This window comes from Periplaneta americana, chromosome 3 (genome assembly GCF_040183065.1).
Source record: "Periplaneta americana isolate PAMFEO1 chromosome 3, P.americana_PAMFEO1_priV1, whole genome shotgun sequence".
Classification (NCBI taxonomy): Eukaryota; Metazoa; Arthropoda; class Insecta; order Blattodea; family Blattidae; genus Periplaneta; species Periplaneta americana.
In genome coordinates, this window is record NC_091119.1 from 109,124,202 (window position 1) to 109,150,081 (window position 25,880).

Here is a 25,880-nt window from a genome sequence, read left to right on the forward strand (position 1 = left end):
TAGATGATCAAATAATGTAGTGCAGAATCGCTCTATGCACGTGTGTTTGACTAAGCTGGGAATGAACCTAACATCTACCACAATGCATGCTTACATGTACGGACAATGTGGATAGTCAGGTCTACAATCTGTTAGCCACAGAACACTAGAGGGAAACAGAGAGGACTTGATGCACAGTTCAGATTTCGGTGATTTTTCTCAGTCTCTCTAAATAACTACGGCTACTCTTACAGCTAGTTATACTAACAATGTATCTTCCTGAAAGAACTTCACAGCTGCAATAGGCCTCTTCTTGAGGCTGGATAGAATCTCCTCTGGTAGCTTGTCGACATCTTTGACATGACCTGGCCACCAACACGAACCTAGCTTCACCCACACAACGTCACCATCGAGGTAACTAACCTCTGTCTGCTCACACATTGTTACTTCTTTTCATTAGACTTGTTGTTGAATCAACATCTGCAAAGAAACAACACAGGTTAAAGTAACATATACAATACCTCTTTATTAGTTTCCTTTTCTACCACAAATCTTATAGGTTATACCAGAAACCAAAGACTGGACCTATGACAAGGCTAAAGGTGTGTGTTACCTTCTTTCATACAATCAAAAATTGTACATAAAGAGGGAATGAAGGTTATAAAGGAGATGTGTTTGAAATTTCACTCTTTATCTTCGAAGAGAACCAATCGAGGATAATATCTACGCCAAAAGAGCATAGATTTTAAGTAATTCATGTGAAACATGAACACAGGCTTATGTAACTATCCTATGTTGTACACAAAAATATGAGAATCACTGATAAAGGATAAAAAACTGTGAAGTAGGTACTAAAAAAGTCTACTGTTCAATCAGATAAGCCATTCTGATTGAAGGATGATTTCTTTACTTATTCCAATCAAGAAAGAAGCTCTGCCGACTCCAAAGTAATTACAATTCCCTTCAAACATTATACAGTACAACTAACTAATACAGTTACGGGATTGCTTAATCTGAAATACTGAATCCCATGCTACAACCAAATGTTTCAAATTATAACATGATTTTAAGCAATGCTAACATTATTCCTTTCTATTTGTTTGCATACAATCATTGTCTCCATCTTCGTCCATTTTGTCAACGGTCTTTCAAGCTTTTAATTATTTCTCTGAATCAACATTTAAAAATTAATTTTGGGAATTCTGTGGTTTCTTTCTCTAGATATGTTCTTTCCAATATGTCTAATTACTTTGTTTACATTTTAATGTGGTCCACCGCTTTGAGTATTGGTCAGCATGTTTGACTGTGAAACTAGCAGGCTCGGGATTCAATTTTGGTTGGGACAAATTGCCTAGTTGAGACTTTCTTTCAACCCATCAAGAGTAAATACTGGGTAACTTTCAGCACCGGACTCTGGGTTCATTTTGTCATCATTATCACCTTCATCTTCATTCATCCTATCTACTTCCATACTCATGTGTCATCCTATTATACAGGGATAACAGAATCCGACCTAATGGGTGCCCTAACCTCTGAACAGGATTCTTCATCATTATCACCAAAAATAAGGTAAAGGTGCAAATGGCTACACATCAATATGCGTGGTGTTGGAGGGAGGGGAGTAAAGAGAGAGGAAACATTTTTAATTTATCTCAACTTTCAGTTAATATAAAATTTCCTCATGTCTTTAGTGCTTCAAAAGCACAATACATGATGAATTTAATTTCTGCTGTCTTCCTAATGCCCCAAAAGAAGTATACACACAATGAGAGTAGATTTTTTTTTACTACAAAAGTATTTCAGAGATCACACGCATCAGAACAGTATGAGAATTCCAATCAATACATAACTAAGATGGACTGGACTGCCGTCAAAAAAGTAAAAATGACGAAAGAAGACTTTTCCTCCATCATCTGGCCCAACACTGACAAGGTTTCTCTATAATGAAACACTGTGAAAGAGCTTCACTTACCCCTACCATAGCTCAATACCTGTACTTCAAAAATTTTGTTCGAGAAGTACAAATATCTCCAAGTTCTTTGCTCCAGACAAACTTTTGTCTCCGTGAAACATCATGTCAACAGTTTTATTATGAACTTCCTCATTTATTTTGTAAGAGACATTTGCAAGAAGCGTTTTTAAGATTATTTTGTGAGAAAAGTTATACCGGTACAGAAATTTAAACACTTTTGTTTTCGTTTTTTCTTAATTCTGTTACTTTTTCATCAATGTTGTTACAAATGATATGGCATACCGGAACTTTTCAGTAATTTGAGAGCAACTTAATTTTTTTAGTGCAAATGTAAATTAGGATATATATCTCTCTCTCTTACAAAGGAGGGCCCAAAGCTTGCACTGCATACTTTTAATTTTTTTTTAGAGCAAAGTTGACACTCAGACATGTGTGCTGATTTTAATATGAGTATAAGCATTAGACACAGTGCATCATTAACAACCATTATTCACGAAAAAGTTAACTTATGAGAAATGAGAGTTACAACCTTCTTCTGCGCAGCTATTTAATTAATGAATCAAGACATATGCGTAAGCACCTATATCCCATTAATATAAAATCTAACTAATAAGCGTATAGTCATTTAACATCCTTTTGATTATTTTTTTATTGGGTTATTTTACGATGCTGTATCAACATCTAGGTTATTTAGCATCTGAATGATATGAAGGTGATAATGCCGATGAAATGAGTCCGGGGTCCAGCACCGAAAGTTACCCAGCATTTGCTCATATTGGGTTGAGGGAAAACCCCGGAAAAAACCTCAACCAGGTAACTTGCCCTGACCGGGATTCGAACCTGGGCCACCTGGTTTCGCAGCCAGACGCGCTGACCGTTACTCCACAGGTGTGGACTCCTTTTGATTATATTGCATCATTATTCAAAGGTGCACCAGTCATCACAGAAAAGTGGTTGTGTGCGTGTGGACACTCTCTCTCTCTCTCCCTCTTATTGGTAGATATGAAACATTCACGCCTTTACATCATCAAAAAATCTTGGTTTGGGTAAGACTTTTTTACAAGTACGGTATACAAATACAATAATAAATGTGATCACAATCTCTATCATCCCTGACAAATTCCCTGCATATGGCGAGAACCAATAGCAGATCACTGCAGTGTTATAATATTGGTTCTTGCGCAAGAGAGAGATGAAGATACTGGAGCGAGATATCAGTTCCTCATTGCGTTGTCTTCATCACTCCTGCACTGCTTTCAATGTCTGTGTCACTGTCTTTTAAATTTATTACAATTGGTTCTAAAATATCGTCCTGATCTACCTCTTTTACGAAATCGTCTTCCTGTAATTGTTCTGCATGTTTATCCGGTCTTGTCTAAGCAAAATATTGGTGTCTTTTCAGAAACTTGAAATTCGTGCATTGTTCGAAGAAATTTTAATTTTAACACGAAAATATCATTCCTCTCCATAAGTAATTTCCATTGTTGTTAGTTTTCTTTAATTCAAAGCACCTAACCTAAACTTTTTAATATTCTCAATGTGAAAGTAGTGGAGTCTTTATAAGAAATTTTGTCTTGTAGAGAATAAGTAATCCTTTTGGCAGTTGGAAATTCGCCACAATCATAAAATTAAAAAAACAGTTCTACGTATTACATCTTTCTTGAAGTCATATAAATTTGTCGTCGTCTTTGGTACATTTATAAATGTTTCCTGGGTGACAGAAAAACTTGCGCCCCTAGGTCGAACTGTTTTCCTTCTGAACATATCTGGGACACCATAGACTGAGTCGTATCAGATACTTCAGAAGTTAAAACCTGACACTTTTTGAAGTCAAGTTTACTTCTTTCTTCATTACTGGAATTAAAAAAAAAAATCGTGAACTCTAAATATTACTTGTCATGTCTGGCTGCTGCTTTACTCAGCAACATGCTATAACAGAAATGACCTGCTCTAACACGTCACAGCTTCTGACGCAATGTAACAGTCATTAATGACCAACCATAAGAGTAAGTCATCTAGATGATGTGTGTTTTCTTATAACTACGTGTGTGAATGTTGCAGGCATTCTAATGTGACAAGATCGAAATGCTACAACCCAAGTTTTTATAATAATTGTACAGAGGGAACGGTTTAACGTAAAATTGCGGGTTTTTTTTTCAGGTGCACCTGGCAACCCTACTAAATTTTAGAATTACTGTCTCCTGACCACCAATGTCCCCCTTGATAGCGATAATCCTTTACTAAGCAACATTGCACTTCTCTTGATTTGCAGGAACCATGAAACTGTTGAAGGTTATATGCAGGATGTTTGCCATGGAGAATATTAATGAAGGAATACAATAAACATATTTTTTATAATTACATTCTAATAACAAGCAGAAAATGTATTCTAAATGTGTTAGAAGTTCCTAAATTATAAGAAATATTAAATATTACTTGCATAACAAAGATACCAAAATCTCAGTTTTACAACATTTTAAATTCTTTGTAATGCTGTAAAATTCTCGCTAATTTCTCACGGTTTTTAGTTCTCTGTTGTTTAATGATATTTTACTATAGTGGTTGTGTCTAGATAAATACAGATCAAATGAATAATTTTAATGAATTACTGAACATTGTTAGAAGACAACTGTAGGCTTATCAAATAAGATATTTTGGTTGTGGAACTTCATGAAATCTAACAGAACCTATTACTGCTAACGAAGTAGGTCACTAAAATTAACTTTCCAATTAATGCGACAGAGGAATGAAATGGAGGTGAATTGATATAATTAACAAAGCTGCAGTAATTCAAGTTAAAAATTTTTGATCACAAAGGCTTATGAAATATTATTTGGATAATGAAAATTAATGAACAAAATTAACTTTTAAAGATGTTCTGTACTTCAAAGCTATGTTCTTATTAGCATTACTTTCACGTTATAAGTATGTGCAATCATTAATATGGAATGCTTAAAGTAAAATGGTAGTAATCTATGACAGGGCCAAAAACCACACTATATAGTTACGATAATATACTATATTAAAGTTGAATTAAAACTGACTTGTGATATTTGAAGGCATTCAAGGATTTCCATGACATCATCCCTTCCCCTCTCTTTACAACCAATATGACGCTACTGCTCCCTCTTCTCTTCATCTACAATCATTGTAAGAGTTTGGCAGATTATCCACAAGGATTGTAAAACACTGATGACATCAATGTAATGGTGGGAACAGAGGATCTGAACATTTGGCAGCCTCTTGCTGACTAAAAGCAATATCATCATCATCACTGACTCAACTTCAAACAGCAAGTTGTCAAAGACCCCAGCTTCCTTTCAAACATCACTATTGGCAATGAAAGATGAAATTATACAGATCTATGATTTGGAGACAAAACAAGTTTGCCCAGGGATCCCCACAAGCAAATAAGGCAAGGCAGGCAAAGGAGGGAACATGAAGTCAAATGCTTTTTTTGACAAAAAGGGAGTTTATTTCTGCCGGACAAACAGTTCAGTATTGGCAGTGCCTCTGGGATTGTCGTTTAACTTCAAATGGGGACTGCTTCAAGAGTAATGGTGTCTAAGTTAGGCCTTCCAGCTGTACTTCTCTTCTGAAGGAAGCCAGACTAAGTATTTTATCATCCTTCTCAGGTACATAGTAATCGTTAGACCTCCATGAATAACTTAAGTTCGTGGAAGTTCGACAAGAAAATTTGAAGAGCATGCTAGCTGAGGTGTAGAGTAGAGCATGTAGAGTATGAGGCAGAATGGGTAAGGAAATGACACTAAATTCGTAGACAATAGCTGTTTGCCAGACAATACAGTGAGACTTTGAAGTACAGAGTGATTCATACAGAACTGAACAGTATAACTATGTTATACAAGGTGAGCCAGTGAAGTGTAAATCAAAGCACAGCAGTTGTACTATCACTGAGCGTGGTGTGTTTGTTACCATGTGAAGGTATCATAGGATGGTCCTGATGCAACCATACAAGGTCGCATCAGTAAGCCAGTGACTGCCTAGTGAGATGGTTCATTTACTACGAGTTGAGTGTTTTTTGTGTATGAATCTATTTTGGCTCAACATTTTCTTATTGAACAATGTGTACTTATTTAAGATTCATGTGTATTAATATATTCAGCCTATCAAGTTAAAAACCAATCTGAAGAAAAATTCCTGAGTGTAAAAGTTCCAAGTTGTAGTAAAACAATCAGTGCTCTTCATAATAAATTTCAGGTGATCGGAAGTGTTCATGCTAAGGAACCAGACAGACAACATAGGGTTCTCACTGAAGAAACATTAGATAACACTGATTATTGCTTGGAAAATTTTCCTAAAAAATCCATGTTCTTCGTAAGTTTCAGGCAATGGGAAGTGTTCATGCTAAGATACCAGACAGATAGTGTAGGATTCCCACTGAAGAAATATTGCATGACATTTATCATCGCTTGGAAAATTCTCCTAGAAAAGCCATGACACCTTTCACAACAAATGGGACTGTGCAAAGGGCTACAATTTCGTGTTTATCACGCAAACCAATTGGGTTCTGGTTCATTTATCTTTACACATCAACAATTCAGGATAAAATAAGGGCCTGCCTCATACACATATTTAAGCAGCAAACATAATTAATACCAGTAACAAATTTCTGCTAGTTCCAAAATGAAACTTACAATGTCAGGGTATTCTGCACAATGTGGGCACATGTACCAATAGCTAAGACTGTGACAAGGTTTGAGTTGGTTAGATGAGGGATAGTTAAGTGGCAGGAGGCCTAGAACTGTGATAGTGGATTAGGTGAGGACATAGCTAAGTGACATATAGGTTATAATGCATTATCAATTTTAGCTATTCTTTCGAGCTATTTTAATAATAATAATCATAACAATAATAATAATATTAATAATAATAATAATAATAATAATAATAATAATAATAATGATAATGGTTTATTCATCCTGGCAGAGTTAAGGCCATACAACCTTCTCTAACACTCAACCAATAAATAAATATTTAGTAAATAAAATAAACATATCTTTATACTGTATAAATCCTCATATTTAAACATAATGCAACCAAATAAATATGCTTTTCAGGCAATTTTTTCATAAAAAACACATGTGCCCATCTTATCCAGAATTCCCCAATGTCAAAACATACGAAATTGCAAGTATAAGAACGAAAAGCTAATTTATTTTTCTATCAATAAAAACTATTGATATTGGTTCTTCATGAATGTAACTAGCTTGCATCAACCTCAGATCACGCTGAACACGAAAAGGGCAGCATAAGATATTTAATTCAGATTTTAACAATGGATAATGTGATTCTAGATATCAGATACAATTATTGTTTGTTTAGTACCCCCAATCTCTAAAGAAACTACTCCATTTCAAAACACTGCACTCAGTGTCATTAATGCACATGTAGGTCCTATAGTTAGTTGTAATTCACGAAGTTAGATTGCTCAAAATTGCCAATCTTACGGTAGGTCTACCTTCCAAAGAACTTTAAAACAGTATACAGTAATTCTGTGTTGATAGAGGATCTGAATATACCTATAACTTATACAATCACTCAGCAGAGGAAGAATCAAGGCTGAAAACTTCTGCAGCAATTCAATCATCATCTGCAATAAACAGGAGACAATTTCTTAGCAGAGAAAATAATCTCCTCTTTTTCTTGAGAATTTAAGAACAGTACAATCAAATTAAAACAATGTATTCACGGGACTGGGTGTTAGAAAAGTAAATAATGAAGAAATTGATCTCAAATGTTAAAAAACGAATCCCCCATATACTACATGAAATGCACGAAAATATACAAAAAGGAATTAAGTCCATTATAAGAGAAGAACTGATACATATGACTGACAACTTCTTGTGAAGGTGTGAAATATATGTGTAAGAGAAAATAGATATCATATATAGCATCTGAATAGGCTGAGTACCGAAAGTTGTTGTGTTATTTAATAGCCTACTTAAGTTTTAATCCAGTTAACCCTTTCATTCACTGCAGAGGACAGCAACTTCAATGCTGCTTCATGGACTGTAGTTGACAGGTCCTTTTAGTCACCTTGTCCTCTCAAGTGGACAGTTCATATCTGAAAATCCAGGCATCATGCTGTAAAAATGAGGCTGTGGGCAATTCAAAAAACTTAAAGGAGTCAAGAACAAACAATTAGACTTTTCTAAACAAAAAACATAATTCGTGACTGAAAGGGTTAACTCCCGAGAGTACGCATCGTCATTTAGTGGAAGAGATCTGGCTGCCTATCCAGTATGTGGCCGAACAATTTCCCGATTTAGATGGCTCAGATGCACTGTATAATGGTCTGAAGACCTACTTAGAGGACTGCCACGTTTTAGGGCCTATATCTCGTATACATTGTTCTGATTACCAATGGTTCTAATGTATTTATTCAGTTTTGTTATAAAGTTTTATTGAATAAATTTTGCCGAGAAAATTCGCCATCAGCTAAAAGTAATAATTAATTATAATTCTATTGAACAATTTTATTTCTTCCACCTGGGCTTTAATTTCGTTCGAGAGTTAACTGCAAAATGTCACCCAAAATAAAAACTCTTCACGTTATAAGATAAGAAAGAAGAACTGTCACAATTACTACATCTTTAAATTAAATTGTCGAATAAATTTCCGTAAGACGTCGCCCGGTTAGGTATATTTATTTAAATGTGTAGCCTATAGGCCTAAGTAACAGGGCATGAACCTGATAATATAAATCTAATAAATTATTACAAAAAATACAGAAATACTTTAACTCTTATTATAAGAAACATGAAAACTCAGTATTATCAATCTCAATTTCAGAAGTATCGAAATAATCCTAGGAAATTTTGGCAAACTATTAATGAAGCCACAGACGTAAATGTGAACCAAAATAGTATCATATCAGAGATTTTAAATGAAGAGGGAGAAATATTTAAAAACAAAAAAGACATAGCTAATGAATTTAATAAATATTTCTCAAAAGTAGGACATAGCATTGCATCGAACATCAACAAATCGGCATTTAACACGAAAAATTATTGCAGTGGCCATAATAAGCACGCATCTTCCTCCATGTTTTTATCACCAGTAACCGAAGAAGAAATTTATAATATTGTTAAATCCTTAAAAAATAATGTCTCACCGGGAATCGACAAAATTACAAATAACACATTAAAGATTATCATTAAACATATATTAAAACCGCTTGTTTATGTATTCAATCTATGTCTCACCCAAGGAGTTTTCCCAGAATCTCTGAAAAATGCTGTAGTTGTACCGGTCCATAAGTCAGGGGAAAGAAAAAGTCTGAATAACTATAGACCTATATCCTTGCTCTCTAGCTTCTCAAAGATATTAGAAAAATGTTTAAAAAACAGATTAGTAAATTACTTAGAGAAAAATGAAATTCTCTCCAAACATCAGTATGGCTTCAGAAATAAATTATCTACGGATGACGCAATTATTGAAGTCACTGGTAAAATTATGCAGGAGTTGGATAACGGTTCTAAATGTTTAGGGATTTTCTTAGATTTAAGGAAAGCTTTTGACACGGTGAACCATCGTTTACTTCTGGACAAATTATTTGATATAGGAGTCAGGGGTATTGCGCATAAGTTATTTCAATCATACTTAAACAAAAGAACTCAGGTAACCAAAATTGATGATAATATCAGTGAAAATGTAAATATTGATATAGGTGTCCCTCAGGGAACAATTTTAGGTCCTATTCTATTTTTAATATATATTAATGATTTATTAAACATTGATTTGAAAGTACATAATGGCTCCTGTTATTCTTACGCTGATGATACGGTGGTGATTTTCAGTGGTTTAACTTGGGAGGACACTTATAAACATGCCAATGTAGGTATAAATTTTATCAAAAACTGGCTTGATGCAAATTTGCTATCTCTAAATATAACTAAAACTACTTTGGTGCCATTTTCTTTAACAGTCTCTGGATTGAACAAATTGAAATCACTTTCTCATTTAAAATTAATAATCCACAACTCATTTTGTAAACTCTCTACAACCTGTAAATGCCCTTGCCTGAAAGAATCTGTAGATGTGAAATACCTGGGAATTATTGTTGATCAGCACTTGAAATGGGATAGACAAATCACCTTTTTATGTAACAGAATACGTAAAACAATTTACAAATTTGTAAACCTTCGCCATTACTTGCCTACTCACGTATTACGTTTGGTTTATTTGGCTCTAGTTGAATCTGTTATCCAATATGGTATAATTGGATGGGGAGGCATTACAAAAACTGCTCTTTTTCCTCTAATTATGTTGCAAAAACGTATAATCAAAATTTGTTTGAAAAGGCGACTGGATTATCCAACAAATTTGATCCATTCTGAATTGAATGTTTTTAGAATTGACCAAATTTATGAATACTCTTTAATGAAATTCTATCATAAAAATAGAACGAAATTTGTAGCTCAGCCACATGCTCATAATACGAGACGAAATGAAATTCTTAAATTAGTTGAACCTAAATATTTCACATCTGCTGCTTTACTACACAGTACAAATTATGGTCCACGGCTATATAATTCGATAATAAAATTTCATCCAGAATTGACTACTTTAAGCAATGAAATTTTCAGATCCAGAATTAAAAAATTTATATGACAGACTTCCCTGTATATATATTATGTACCATGTATTGTAAAACAAGTTTATTTCTATCCTAAGTGTATTTTTCTATTTTATCTTGGTTACTATGTCAACATGACCTGCACTAATTATACTACTAATAATAATTTAATATTAATCCATCAATCTAAACATCGTCTCTTTTTTCACTCAGTTATTATTAGTATTATTATTTACTAATTTTATTACAATCTTTATGTGAGCTTTTTTCTTAAGTATTTTGTCTACAAAGTATGTGTATCTATGTAACGGAACTGTCCCCGAACACGAGCTTTGCTCTTTCGGGGTATTTTAATGTAACGTTTTTATGTATATGTTATTATTAAATAAATAAATAAATAAAATAAAAATAAATGAAGCAGCTGGAGATCGCGTAAGCGACCACCTCAGATAGAATTAAATTTATGAAAGAAAGTGAGCAATCTCCGAACCTTCTTGGCTCAGTAAGGCTCACGGAAGCAAACATAATTTAACCTTGGGATAAATTTCAAAACACGGTTATCTTCCTTTCCCCCTCTTCCTCCAAAATTCAATCTTGTACATAGAAAACAAATTAATGACACTGAAAAGTGCCTTTACGTAAGCATGAAGATGCGCATTCAACAAACACACTCTTTTTAGTACTTTAAGATAATTATCAGAGAAGTAACCGTATACTGAAATTTTCCCCAAATATCAGTGCCAGTTCTTAATTCCTTAAATATATAAATTATACGATCTGCCAGGAGGTTGGGAATACTTACGTTATCAGCTTTGCAACAGATAATAATTTCATAACCAATATATAATACTGACAAAGTTATCACATACTCATAGCTACATATATTATTCCTCTGAAATATATACAAGTATAAAAGGGCCAATTATACTTTAATTACCACTATAAATAACGTGTAACTTATGTTACTCTAAAAAATGGGCAGAACATTATCTAACATAATAGGTCCTTTGGTTATACTAATTTAAATGAACACAAATAGTTTTGCAGGGAAAGGATGGGAGATCTTATCGTATTAATGATGAAATTATCACATTTTCAAACTGTTGCGAATTTACATCAAATTATTACTTACGTTAGGTACTGCCTCATTTCTATCAACCTACAATTTCGGAATGTATTAATTTCTCAATGACAATTACACATGCAAATAAGAGAATGAAAACTGTTATTTCTAAAGATAAGATAAATTCTGTATACATCTAATGACATTCGATGTAACTCATTTCTAAATGTTAACAAGGTACAAAACATTGTTTATTTGCTGCATGAAGCGTTCGAAAAACAACACCAAGTACTGTTTCACATAAATATGACTACAGAATATAAATTTTTAAATATTTTGCTACTAAACAATACATGCAATAACGAATGCACGTATTATAATATAACTATTTAAGATATTATCGTTAAGCTCTAATGAGCGTCCATAATACACTTACAAACATAAATATAAACGATCACATCTCACCCTCCTCTAATCATCAGACATATTTAATTCCCATAATGCAACTGCAGTCGCAGCGAGTTTTTATCCCATAAGTCTTCGCAAAACAACAAATGACAAATAAAGTGCGTTCGAGCGGATTTGTTGTGTCGTGGATGGAAGTTTTGACAGATTGTTTAGAATTCTACATTTTTGGGTAGAAGTAAAAATACATTCTGAATCCTTTACATATAATATATAACTTTGAAACAGAAACTGTAGCCGTTGAATTGAGAACGTGTTGAGAGAGTATCTATTTGTACTTTCAATTAATTTCGTACAGAATAATGGCGACAGCAGTGGCTTCCCGGTTTGCTGTGCTTAGCATTGACGATGATGACGATTTCCCAAAGCGACAGAAGAAGAAAGTTGAAAATAAGAAACCTGGAACTGGCAATCAAAAACCAGAATCAAATCAGAAAAAGAAAAATAAGAAGACCGATTCTGGAAAGGTAAGTGTTCAAGGCTTTGTATGAATTTGGCTGTACATAGATACGAGTAGTTCTTTGTTGATTTCGAATGCAAATAATTAAATTTAAAGCAGCAATGGTTAAAATTCCTTTGGACAGAAGTGTACACGTTTCACCTAGCGTCGGTCCATAAAGTGACATTATTTGCATGATGTTAATGGATAATTTGTCAGATTAATTTATTAGTAAATTGAAGTTATGATTTGATTTAACGTTTATAAATTATTCCACAATTTTGTTATAAAAACAACAATAATCGATGCTCAGTCAAATTTTATAATGTAATGGATACGCCTATACAAAACGAAGTTACCACTGTCTTCATTGAAATGCCACGGTTTTATAGTTAGTTGATTATTACGACCTGAATGTCTCTTTTAACAAGTCAGAGATAGGATTAACGTAAACAACATAAATGTTTACAAAATTATAGCCTGGTAGATGTTTTTCAGCACGCATGGTCTGCGTAAACGCTAATCAGAAACAAAAAAAAAAAAATTAATGAAGATTAGAATTCCAAATAGTAGGCCGATAAACAGTAATCAACTAAAAAAAAAAAAAAAAAGAACATCGTAGTAAGCCTATGTCAACTTTTTGTCGTGTCTCTTGGTGGTGGAAATGTTGGAGAATTGACGCTAGATTTACACGAGTACGTTTGTATGTGCGCTGTCTCCATTGACTTCAAGACGAGTGGCTGTAAGCCTCTCTTCATGCTGCCTTCCTAATGTCCTCTGTGGTGAAGCAGTCGGTAACGTGCTATCTTGCGATCTCCAAGGCCCGACCAGGTTACCTTTCTTCATTTTTTAATTTTTTTTATAGTGGAATGAATGAAAAAAAGAGAATGTAATGGAGTACTTAAAGGAAAACTGAATAGATGGTAACATCGAATGTGAACAACTGGATACGAAAGGGTATAACATATCATTCAGAATTGGGATACTCAACAGTCTACACATGGTGAACCATCCAGACTTCTGGCCAGAAGGGGTATTGGTTAGACCATACATTTTTCGGAACTCAAGGAACACAGGAGTATGGCTAGCAACAGAAGCTCACAGAGAGGAAGCAAACTAAGGCAAACACCTGGACAGGAACAGACAGCAAGAAACTGAGATGCTTAAGCTGGAACATAGAAGGCCTACTTATTGCTGTCGATCAAACAGATGACATATTCACTTATCTGAGACATCCTAAGCTCTCGCCTTTCCAATTGATCCACAAAACGGATCACGTGCTCGCCATAAGAACAAAGACTTGCTGCATCAAAGGTGTCTACTTTCAACCAGAACTCCAGCAAGCCCACATTATAGACAAGCTAAGCAACGATCTACTGAAAGTTACAAAAAATGAGATGCTAATACTGGCAGGAGATTTAAATTGCCGAATCGACTGCCCAGACACAAAAACAACCACCATAATAAGATTCCTAGAATTGGAGGGACTGACACTGATCAATAATAAAAATATCAAGACCATTACATTGGACCAAATGGGAGCAGCACAATAGATCTTGTCTTTGGGAATATGAACAGAGCAACCCTGAACTACCAAAAAATACTAGACATCATTACAAGGAAACATTTCTCTGTAGAAACCAACTTCTACCTAAAAGATAAGACTGGCATCGGAGATACAGAAAATTGTTCTGACATCCACATATCACAGAGGATAATTGCCGACATTGTAACAAAACTAGCTGAAGTAGTCCCCAACCTTGTAGAGACGATTCAGGAAGAGAACTTAAACAAATCAGCAAAGAGATTCGAAGAGACAATACAAAGCTCAATCGAAACTATGCCCATCAAAAAGGAAAAGGCGAAGCCATGGTTCAACGCAGCATGCTTCAATGTAAGAAGAACATTACTGGAGGCTCTACACAAGTCAAAACTACATCAGTGGAAGATCTGTAAGAATATGCACAAAAGAGGCGTGATTATAAAAAATTAATAAAGGAAAAGAAAAAAAAACCACTTGATTAAGGAGGAGTCCCAGATGGTTAAAGAAGCAGAGGAGAACTTATTCAGCATATTCCACCATAGGAAGCCAAGTTTCCCTAGGGACATCAATATGGAGATATGGATGACTCACTTCATTGAAGTACTCCAGCACAAAGAAAGACATCAGCGAACTAGATGAAGCAGACGGCAGACATCCCAGACAACTAGAGAAACTCTATTATAAAGATCCTTTACAAAGGCAAGGGATACACTGGAGACCCTCATTCCTACAGAGGAGTCACTCTAGAATACACACCATTGAAGATCCTGACCAAGCTACTGACCAGCAGGTTAACCAAACTGGTAGACAACCACATTCCAGAGGAACAATTCGTTTTCTGAAGAGTGCGGTCCACAGTACATGCAGTTCAGTGCCTACAACAGGACATAGCGAAGGTGTTAGAGAAACAGAAAGGCAAGTTTTACGCTTTATTCATTGACTACTTGAAGGCCTTCGACTTCATAAACAGAGAGAAATTAGCCAACTAAGTGGGAAACCTACTGGGAGAAGGACGCTACCTAACAAGTATCATCAGAAATATACTCGCTAATAACTTGGTGCAGATAGATGACAATCTAAAAAGATCCTACCCACTGGCACAAACAAATGGCATACTCCAAGGGGATTCCTTGAGCCCGCTCTTCTTTAACACAGCAACAATGGACGTAGTCAGAGCAGCTATTCCAGGTCATACACAGAAATATATATATATATATATATATATATATATATATATATATATACATACATACAGGGTGATTCAAAAGTCTCTTGACATTTTATGGAAAATGGCATGTAATTGCAAAAGTTCCTATACTTCTGAAACATACTATACCAAAGACTACATTTAGTGCATTTGAATGTGGTTGCTCTCTACGTCTAGGCAGAGCCTCCATCTTTCTTCCGTAGACCAGAACATTTTGTTCAGCATAGCATGCATGGTCTCGTCTGCTGCTGTCCTAATTCATATAGGGTGTCGACCCATAATCGATACACTTTAGACTTAATGAACACCCAGGCGAAAAAGTCTAAGGACATCAGGTCTGGAGAGCAGGATGACCAAATTCTCGATGAGCCACGACCTGTCCACCTATTGGGAAAGTGTTCATTGAGGCATTCTCTTACAATTAAAGCAAAATGGGGTGGTGCGCCATCTTGCTGGAAAACAACGGTGTCTGTTATTCCATCCTGTTCCAGCTGGGGTACCAAGAAGTGTTGTAACATGTCAAGGTAAGTATTCCCTGTAATTGTCCGCTCAGCGAAGATAAAAGGCCCTTCATCACTGAACAGCACATTGTTCATCAGGTTTTCATTCTCGACTGCATATAACAGGTCAAAACACATTGCTTGTAGAGCTGCAAAATCCTCAGGTCAAGCTTGTGCATTATCTGGATGTGATATGGCGTATAGCGTAAGGTATGCCATAGAGTGCTTTGTGAAACATCAAGCTCCCTCCTCACTTGTCAGTCTCCTGGTAGAAGCGGTGGGATTCTGTGTGATGGCATCCTGTATGGCTTGCACTGTTTGTGGTGTTGTAGCCGGTCTCCCCGAACGCTCCTCATCCTCAACGTTGCCAGTTCATTGGAATTTGTTTACCAGATCTCTGATAGCTAGCCTGCTAGGCCCCGGTTTCCCGAATCTTCTCTCGAAATCTTGCTGGACCTATTCGTAGGTCATTCCACGTAGTCGAGCTGAAACGATTGCTATTCTTTCTTGTATGGTGAGCATTCTTTCCAATTATATATAAAAGAAATCCATACATTGGCGATATCAGGAAAATGTCAAGAGACTTTTGAATCACTGTGTATATACCCAGATGACATGGTACTGACATACAGATCACAAGAAGACCTCCAAACTGCTTTCGATCATCTGATAGAATGGGCTAATGAAAATGATTTACAGCTGAATGACAAGAAAAGAGTTATGATAGTGTTTTGGAAGGGCGGAAGATTACCAAGCAACACTGGCATAACATACAACGGCACCACATTAAAAATAGTGAACAGCTTCAAATATCTAGGGATGACTCTCCAGACTAAAGGAAACATACATGTCAAGGAAAGGTCGTCAGCAGCTATTGTTGCAATGAACGACATCAAGCTTTTAAACAAGATGTCTTTGGAAACAGTACTAGACCTTCTCAGGCTGAAATTCACTCCCATCGCCACTTATGGCATAGAGATGATCTGGGAGCATTTGAAAAACGAGACCTTATGGTGCTAGAGAGAGTAAAGTCAACATTCCTAAAGAAAGTCATGTATGTCTCAAAATATACACTATTGCGGTTGGTATATGAGGTTGCCAAACAGTCATTCTATATAGAAGACCTCAAACATCAACTGCTGCTGCCATCCACAGCACTACATTGATGGAGCTGAAAGAAAAGAAGAGGAAAATATGGAGCAACTTCTGTTCTACAGATGTCATGTCCACAACAGAATGGATGCAGGGAGGATACGATCTGCGTCATATAATGACCCAGCTAGCAGTACATGGCTTCCACTACATGATTTGCCAGAACAAGAAGTTCAACCAACCAGATGTCAGCTTGTGTGTGAACTTTGCAGCGAATTGTGTGACCAATATCACATAATGACGTGCAAATGCAGAGCTGTGTCATTGATAAAGTTCTGCAACAGTGACTGAATTAAGCTGTCTGATCCCTACACGATATACCTATGTTGCACATTGTGCACTTTTCTTCTTTTATAGTGGAACAAATTATTTCCCAACTCTGACTCGACTACAAGAATAAAAAAGTCTTGGGAGATCAATTTTCTTCCCAAAATAAAACAAAGATAAACAAACAAACTAAAACAAATTAAAAAATACAAATGTGAATTAATACTTCGTCTACATGCCAGCAGCATCTCTCACCACTTGGCATCTTCGGAACATTGAATCCACCTGATCGCGGAAATAGTTGTGGTCCTCAGCGAGATCTTCCCAGATCCCACCACTGATTTGGATTTTGAGGTGGATGGTCTCGATATTTGTCGAACCTCCTCTTTTTCAACTGAGCCCATATGTGTTCGATAATGTTCAAATCATTTGTCTTGAGAGACCAAGGTATGAGTTCTATCTTGGGCCTTCCTGCAAACCACCTTTGAACATTTATGGTGGTGTGCTTTGGGTGGTTATCCCGCTGGAAAATTAAATTTCCTTGGGCTGAAGGAAGAAGCATGTTTTTCAAAATATGCAAATAATTTGGTGCCCCAAATCGGCCATCGATGTGCTCTAGCATGCTAGCGCCATCGCGAGACATCCAGCCCCAGCATGACAAGCTAAATCTTCCTGATCTCTGTTGTTGGATATAGCATCGATCATATCTGGTACTGAGCTCACAATAAATGTTGGTGTGTGATTCGCCATTGGACGGGATGGTTGTTTTGTCGAGAAAATTACTTTTTCCCAATTGAAACCCATCCAGCCGGTTTCGAAAACTAGGTGAACGACAGTATGTTCCTCTTTGAAATGGTTGATAACTGTTCGAGGAGAACCAGGGAAGTTGGCCGCAGCCCTTAACTGATACGCAGAGCAGAACAGGTTCTCTTCATGAGCTCTGCAAAGGGTCTCATCATTTTTTCCTGTTGAAATATGCGGATGCCCTGTAGAATGGCTCCTTCCAAACTCTCCATAATTTATGTGTAAATACATAAATTATGGAGAGTTTGGAAGCACAGAGGTAGGCATATAAATTTATATGCCTACCTCTGTGCTGTCCTCACATGAATGAATAGGAAGAAATAGTGAGGACCAACAAAGGAATGATAGCGTCAGCTAAAATGGTGAAAGCAGTGAATTACATAAGTGATTGGCTGGAATCTTAACAGCATGTGTATACATTGTCAGCAAAGAAGGTAATAGGAGAAGGAAAAGGGCAAAGAACTGTAGTATCAGTACATCATAGTAGCAGATTTAAGACGCATCAGTCAAACACCAGAGTAGAATTAGTAGAAAAGTAGGGTCAATGAGATAATCTGTAAACATAGGAGACATCTGGATTCGACAAGAAGAGAGAGTGAAGAAGATATGATCAAGCCATTAACTAGCAGTGTTTCAAAAAAAAGTAATCAGGATCTGAAGAGTTACAGTTTAAGAAGCTGGTGCGTAAAAAAAAGGAAAGTATAAAAAGAAAGACAAAGGACAATGAACCAGAAGATAAGGGCACAAACGTCAATAGTGAGGAAGAATAAATACTGATCCTCAATGATGTCTGCCATACTGACCAACGTTCAATTTGACACACAAGTAAATAATTGCCTATTAAAGTATAAAGTGGAAATAGTGTAATAAATAAATGAAAAAGGATAGCATAGCAAAAATCGAAAGTGTTATAAGTTAAGGAAAGGGAATTATGAGGAAACTAGGTTAAGGAACAAAATTAGTTTAGAATAAAAGTATAAATTAAAGTGTACAGAAGATAAACAGTACATGAAGACAGTATTGCCTATTAGTGCAAGAATGTCTTACAAACTTTTGTTGAGAGAGATGTGGATGATTTTAAAGTGAATGGGGAAGGTGCTGAAGTTGGGGGATGAGTTTATTAAAAATAGGTTAGTTTCAGTGTATGAATAGGTAGTACCGAGAAGAGTGGGTGGTCTTTTGTAGGTTATGATTATAAAAGTATAAACAGCATTAAGAAAATAGGGAAAGCACATGTCTGAGATGAGAAAAAATAATAAATAGACCTATTGAAATTAGTAGGTTATGAATAGTCCATATACATCAATGTGGTAGTGAACCCAGTGACGGATGGTGGGTTTGAAAATTGAGAAAGTCAAGACATGACTGATGAGAGTTTGCATTTTATTGTAGCTATTAAAAATATAAGGCCTGTCAGGCTGTCACATACCTCATTACTAGACATCGGATTTTTAGGCACTAAAACTTGCAGTTTTAGGCGCCTAAAATAAGCTCAAAATTTGTAAAATTAGGCTCTATTTTAATGAAAATAGGCATTTTAGGCACATCAAGGTATCATACTTATTTCTTTCACTGAAATTTTTAGTTATACACTAAAATACGCACAAAAAAGTATGTTTAAACATTAAAAAAGAATACTATATTATATTTATAAACAGAGCTGCACAAATTTAATATATTGAAACTAATGAAATAATGATTATTGATATCAAGATTACTCATTTTAAGTTATTGAAATTCAGTTCCATGCTCAGACTTTATTATAATTATCTGCACAGTACACCACCAGAATTTTTTCTAAATTCTCCACAGTTAAACTTTGTCTTTTGTCACTGAGAATCATTTTGAAAGCAGAAAAACTTCTTTCAACCGAAACTGATGTGAGAGGCGCAAATTTTAAATTAGGTACAATAGAAACATCAATACTTACTGGAACATTTGCTCTTTCCCCCGATATCACTCTTGATACTTTTTCCAACAATGAAAATCCTACATTCTTATTTAATACGTTGTCCCACTTATTTTTAACTTTTTTCCCAGTTTCGCCCAAAGCAGAATGTATGTTCACTTGAGCTTCCTTTACTATTGCTATTTGGCTACAAAGAGATTGTTTTTCACGTTCTAAATGTTCAATGCTTGCAGGTATGAAAGAAAAGTTTGATGTTATGTAGGCAATATCGTTTTTCACTCGTGAGTCATTCAGACAATCTTTCACTGCTTTCACACACGCTGCACTATCAGTTTCAGGTAATTTATCAATAACTGTGACCACTTCTTTAAAATACTTAGAATAATACACCACTGACTGAATCCAGATTCCCCATCGTGTAACAACCGGCTGAGGTGGGAGTGGGATATCTGGAAAGTTCTCTCTGAATATTGAAATCCTGGATGGGGCTTTACAAAAACATTTTTTTGTGTTAGAAATAAACGAATTGACAAGAGGAAATTCATTCCGGATTGTTTCAGAAACCCTGTGAAGGCCATATGCTAGACAAGTTACATGCGTGAGATTAGGATAAAATGTTTTAAGAAGTGGAGCTGCAGCAACCATGTATGAGGCAGCATCAGTACAAAACAACAGAACTTTAGAATCGTCTATATTACCTGAGTATAAAGACTGTAGGCCTTTATTTACAAAATAAGCAATGGCTTGGCTATTCACTTTCGAAAGTTCCTTAACACATACGAGGTGTGGAATCGAAGGTCCATCAGGACTAAGCTTTCCTACTACCATATTTGCTATACACCTATTCATAGGATCTGAGGTTTCATCCACAGAGACCCATATGTAAGAATCACCTATATCCTCCCGAATGGAAGCTAAAGTTTCATTGTATATTCTGTCTAAGTAATTTTTTCTTAGGGTCGACTCAGATGGGATATTTTGTTTGCAGTATTTTTGTACAAACTGTCTTAAAACCGGATTTTCAATTGCATTCCAGGGAATGTTAGCAGCAACAAACGCTCTGGTTAAATCAGCATAGAAATTGCTGCTGAGATTGGATGAAGTAGGCTGTGTTAGTAAAGTTTGTTGCAGTTGATTTTTCTGCTGAGCTTTAGCCTTATGAGCCGCTCCTTGCACATGCTGCTTTAGGTGGCACTTCTTTTCTTGCGAAATCTAAAAATGTAAAGTAAACTGAATTAAAATAAAATCCTAATTGTTGTATTGCCGTATTTCTATCACAAAGTTAGTGGGTTCGAACAATCAAAATTTTAATGACCTGCAAATACTTTAACTATCGGAATTTAAAAGGTTAAAGTGTAGTGGTCTTAAAAAGAATTATACCTCAGGATAGCTCAGTCAATGTATAAATATTATAGGCCTACCCATTAAAATTAATAGAATTTATATATTTCAACTATTGTTACATACCTGTTTGCTACAAATCTTGCAGAATATTATTTTTCCATCATAAGTGAATTCTGAATATTCTGTTAGCCATTGCCGGATCAATGTAGATTTTGCACTTATATTTTTCGGCATTATCGCGTTAAACTTCACAGGTAAACGTCCTACCCCTCAAAACTTCTCAACACAAATAAGGTGAGGGAAAGAGCAACTGTTAACGAGCATTCAAATGAACCGTTGTTATTGAGATTCAATTGGACAAAAATACAAAGTTCCTGTATTTCCTGGTAGTGTTAACACTAGGAGGGCCATTCTTTTAAATATTTTGTAACGGTTTACCCTACTAATTAGCAGTTTTACGACTTTTCATAAATATTTCAAAAACACTCTTTCTCCAAAAATTGTGATTTTATGACACTCTGAAGGGCAGTACAGCTAATCGGTTTCAGACCGAAAACAGTCATTTTTATAGTATAGTATATCTCTGAATCGGTAGCAGCACATGTTGTGATTGTTGCCTGTTTCAAAACTAAGGTTGGTTCTTTGTCGGCATGTATGCCTCCAAACATGTTAAATTCGGTGAAATCTATTGCGAGTGTCGTGAGATTCAAAACATTTTGTTTCCTTTATCAATGGTTTCATGGCCGGTGTGAAGCAAACTTTCCACTTTTTAAATGCCTTAAATTTCGCAGTGAATGCATGTATAAATTATAAAAAGTAAGAGTAAAATGCGAAACTTTACAGTGAGTTAGGCATTTTTAGGCGAATATTAAAAAATTAGGCTCTAATAACCGTTTTAGGGCTTTTTAGGGCACTATAAAACTCTTTGAATACCTTTCAATTTCCATGAAATACAAATATTAATAATTATTTTTACTTTTCTCCTAATGAAACAAAATAGGCATTTGCCCTAGAATCCGATGTCTGCTCATTACCATGAATTTTTAGATTTTAAGAAAGTAAAATTAGGTTTTCCAACCTGTATTTTAGGATTTTAAATCCTTATACTTAGGAGTTTATAGGATTTTACAGGGGAGGAAAAAAAATAAGCAACATACTGTTAATATATTATAATACTATTAGACTTACATTCAAATATTTGTTATTATGGGCCTAACATTATACATCTAAAAAGTAGCCTTAGGTCTTTTTTAGGTTATATTAAATTTAAGAATGTTATTGGTTGCTACATAAAACGAATAAAAAAAAGCAACATTTCGAGAGTAATGAGGTAGCAATTTAATAGATTCGAACCTAAGAATCCAAGCCTTGCTCATTACTATTACATAGCCTACTTGTACAGCACAAATTTACTCGACGATTTCTTTCTTCGCAAATTGATAAATTAGATCACAAAATACTGAACTACTACTACTACTACTACTACTACTATAAGAAGCTAGAGGCATTGTTTCTAAACTCACAATATAATATACTGTATAAATAAATATATCTCATAACACAAAAGAAAAAAATAACAGGAACACCCACAAACAAGAGAGAAAATCTGTCAACATGAAAGAAAACTTTTACGCAGGGAGAGAAAACTAATAACACGTGATTCAATTTACTAAAACCAAGAAGAAAGAAAGAGAGAGGGGGAGAAGGAGAGAGAGCTTGCCAATACTGTCGAACATAGCTGAAAGCAGCTGTGACTAGCAGTACACTTGTCAGTGGTGAGTAGGACGTCTCCAAATTTGTTTCCTCTTGCGTGTTCTAGACAAGTTTAAACACTCTGCTAACCAGCTATCTTATTGGTTGAACTGCTGTTGTCATGGTTACTGGGGAGGAGAGTGATATATTTGTCTCCTGCTCTTGCATAGACACTGCAGGCTGCTAGATGTCGACTGTACAGGTTACAGTGCTATCTGTTATTTTTCGGTACAAATTATTTGTACTATCTACAGTATAGCAAGTGGGCATCACCAACTGGTGTGACATAACTTACATCTTAGTCGTATTGAATAGTAAAATTAATATAAAGGGAAAAATGTCCGTCATTTGCTATAACTTGTCTGTGATCTTAATTCAGCTGGAATTAATACTGTAATATTGTATTCTGGTAAAATATTAGGGAAGGCATGGCCTTCCTTGACTCCCCTGAAATCTGCCGCTGGGTGAACCATAGCCAGTAAGTATGATATATGAATATGACTATTAGTTTATTATAACAGTCATTCGAACAAAAAGTAGGCCTATAGTGGGGTTTGGGAGTGTGGTAGATGCTTGTGTTAATTCAGCTGCTGTAACTTTTGTCTCTTCAACTATATTGTTTTTTTTTTTAATTCAGTTTTACTACAATTTGGATATTAATTCTTGACTGAGTGCTTTTTCGATTGAAAATATTCTTTCACATATGAGCAGTCACTAGGGCCAATACTGATGTAACTATTACAAACTGGGCATCAACTTCGTCACTGTAGTGACCACTTTTAATAAAATGCCATTCCTTGGAATAGTTTTCAGTGTACTTACATGAGCCTTTTGATACGACTTTTTGAAATATCTAAGTATAAAAGGTACGATTTTTGAAAACAGTATGATGTATACCTACCCACGATTATAAGGCAAAGCAATAGGGCCAAGCCGAAGAATGTACAGTGAGTTCTAATAATTCTTTATTTTGTGAGAAAGAGAGAAAATGTTACAGAATACCATAATATATCATTTACTGGGGATATCCTAAGATTAAATAGATCTCAACAGAAGACTGCAGTAGGACTTCTAATGAGTCATTGTGGTCTAAGGAAACATCTGCACATGATGGGACTCCTCAAGAAAGACCCACTCTGCACACTTTGTGGAAAAGAGGATGACAGCCTCTCACATAATCTTCAGATGTGAGGTATTAGTTACTATAGTCCCGTCGCTCTAATTTCCGGCAGCCAATCGTGTTGCAAGTCGGCTACATTTAAACGTGTGTGTCTTGTGATTCGCTGATTCATTTCTTAAGGCTCGATAAATACTTAACATAATCGCCCGCCATTTTAGCTCTTTCGTTGGCGTTCGCAGAAAGCACACAAAGACGTTATTTGCCGCTCAATTATTTGCTGAATTACATTGCGTTTGATTTATTATCGTAGGAGCTACGACATGATAATGTTTAACGGTGTGGCAAATAGATTCCTCGTATGGTAGCGCGGCAATGAAAGAACAAAAATGGTGATCGATACTACCTACCTAGACTTTATAGAGCCTTCACTTTCTAAGACGTAAGCAAAGAGGCGGAGTCACGCTGGAAATAACAGCGTCGGGACTATAGGAGATATGAACTCCTGGGAATTATTAACCCTGAGAAGAATTTTCCTGAAAAGAATCTCGTGTTGAACAAAATATGGGGTAAAGATCTGTTCAACTAGAATAATATAATAGACGAATAGATCTTCATGGTTTCAGTGTAAGGAAATATCACCCTATCTATCTTTACACATATGTATAATCTTATCTACTATAAATCGTAAATAATTTGCCAAAAATGGCATCAGATGGGCTTAAAAACCAGATAAGACATTGCAAAATGAATGCTGGAGAAACCAGAACAAAAAAAAAAAATTCTCAAAAGCTTTTTCCTTGGACTCCAGAATGGAGGGTAAAAACTAGGACAGTTCCGGATTTCCACACATCTGGTCACCCTACCCCTGCCAAAGTGTCCAGTGTTTGATAAAAATTATCCTTGACTACTGGATCCAAAAATTCTCTCAATCACAAGACTATTTAACTTATCAGGATTTCATAATCACATTATGTCATCGTCAGTGGTTGCATGTTTGCTATTAGATCTGAGGTTCGCTGATTCAAACCTGCCAGTTGGTGATGTATTTAAGAGTGATACAAAAATTCTTAGCACAGCTTCCTTTGGGAGGAAAGTGAAGGTAGAGTTTCATTACTGCATGTCAAAAATCCGTGTCCATGATAGAGGAATGCAGGCAAAATTTGTGATCATTTTTCGCTCAGATGAAAATTAAAATTCGAAGGTATCACAGTAGGCCCAAATGAGTGGCCTAAGTGCAATGGATTTGGCCTAACCATAATCCAACCCTAGACCTGTTACCACAAACTCATTACTTCAGGCAAAGCATATATTAAATAAAAAAAAATTGCATTCAACATTGTCTTCCTGCTTAGTTAGTAACACTGACTTGTACAGACCCAGAAACAAAATTTTGGCCATCTGAATTTTGTTTCTGGGTTTATACTAGGCTGCAAAATGTAGAACTGTTTCAGGAAAACGAACTAAGATATTTCAAAGAACATTGTGTGGTCGTGTTTATGCAAGTCAACATGCTCTACATGAGATGTCTGGCAATTTGTAGATGGGTATGTTAATTCAGTTTGGTGATAAAATTTCAGAACACAAAAGTGGATCGGAAAAACTTTTTACAGTGCATGAAGGTTATAATGTGGTAGATAGGCGAAAGTTCTATTTTAAGTTAATATTCAGATATCTTATAAATACCGGTATAATTTTATAAGTTCGAATGTAATAGGCCCATTAAGTTTCATAATGAAGGTCTAAATCATGCTGAGACGAAATG

At 35.5% G+C, this 25,880-nt stretch overlaps 2 protein-coding genes across 13 annotated transcripts in view; one reads left to right on the top strand and one right to left on the bottom strand.

Moving 5' to 3' along the window:
• The window catches only part of LOC138696372 (mucin-17-like), a 102,854-nt gene extending 90,706 nt beyond the window's left edge, over nucleotides 1–12,148 (bottom strand). For 2 of the 8 annotated variants that reach the window (XR_011331364.1, XM_069821250.1), the window contains exons 1-2: nucleotides 12,053–12,147; nucleotides 248–459 (exon numbers count right to left, since the gene is read on the bottom strand). Coding sequence is in view for 7 of the 8 variants with exons in the window: in XM_069821250.1 (XP_069677351.1) it covers nucleotides 248–420 (173 nt within the window). In the remaining variant the exon portion in view is untranslated. Of the gene's footprint in view, nucleotides 1–247; nucleotides 460–7,494; nucleotides 7,566–7,916; nucleotides 8,040–12,052 lie in introns of all 8 variants that reach the window. The other 6 variants (XM_069821249.1, XM_069821243.1, XM_069821246.1 and 3 more) reach the window with 5 other exon arrangements.
• Nucleotides 12,149–12,160: 12 nt separating this feature from the next.
• The window catches only part of LOC138696375 (G kinase-anchoring protein 1-like), a 34,037-nt gene continuing 20,317 nt past the window's right edge, over nucleotides 12,161–25,880 (top strand). The window contains exons 1-2 of one of the 5 annotated variants that reach the window (XM_069821260.1): nucleotides 12,161–12,259; nucleotides 12,380–12,548. In XM_069821260.1, the coding sequence (XP_069677361.1) occupies nucleotides 12,384–12,548 (165 nt within the window). In that variant the 5' untranslated portion in view covers nucleotides 12,161–12,259; nucleotides 12,380–12,383. Of the gene's footprint in view, nucleotides 12,549–25,880 lie in introns of all 5 variants that reach the window. The other 4 variants (XM_069821261.1, XM_069821256.1, XM_069821257.1 and 1 more) reach the window with 4 other exon arrangements.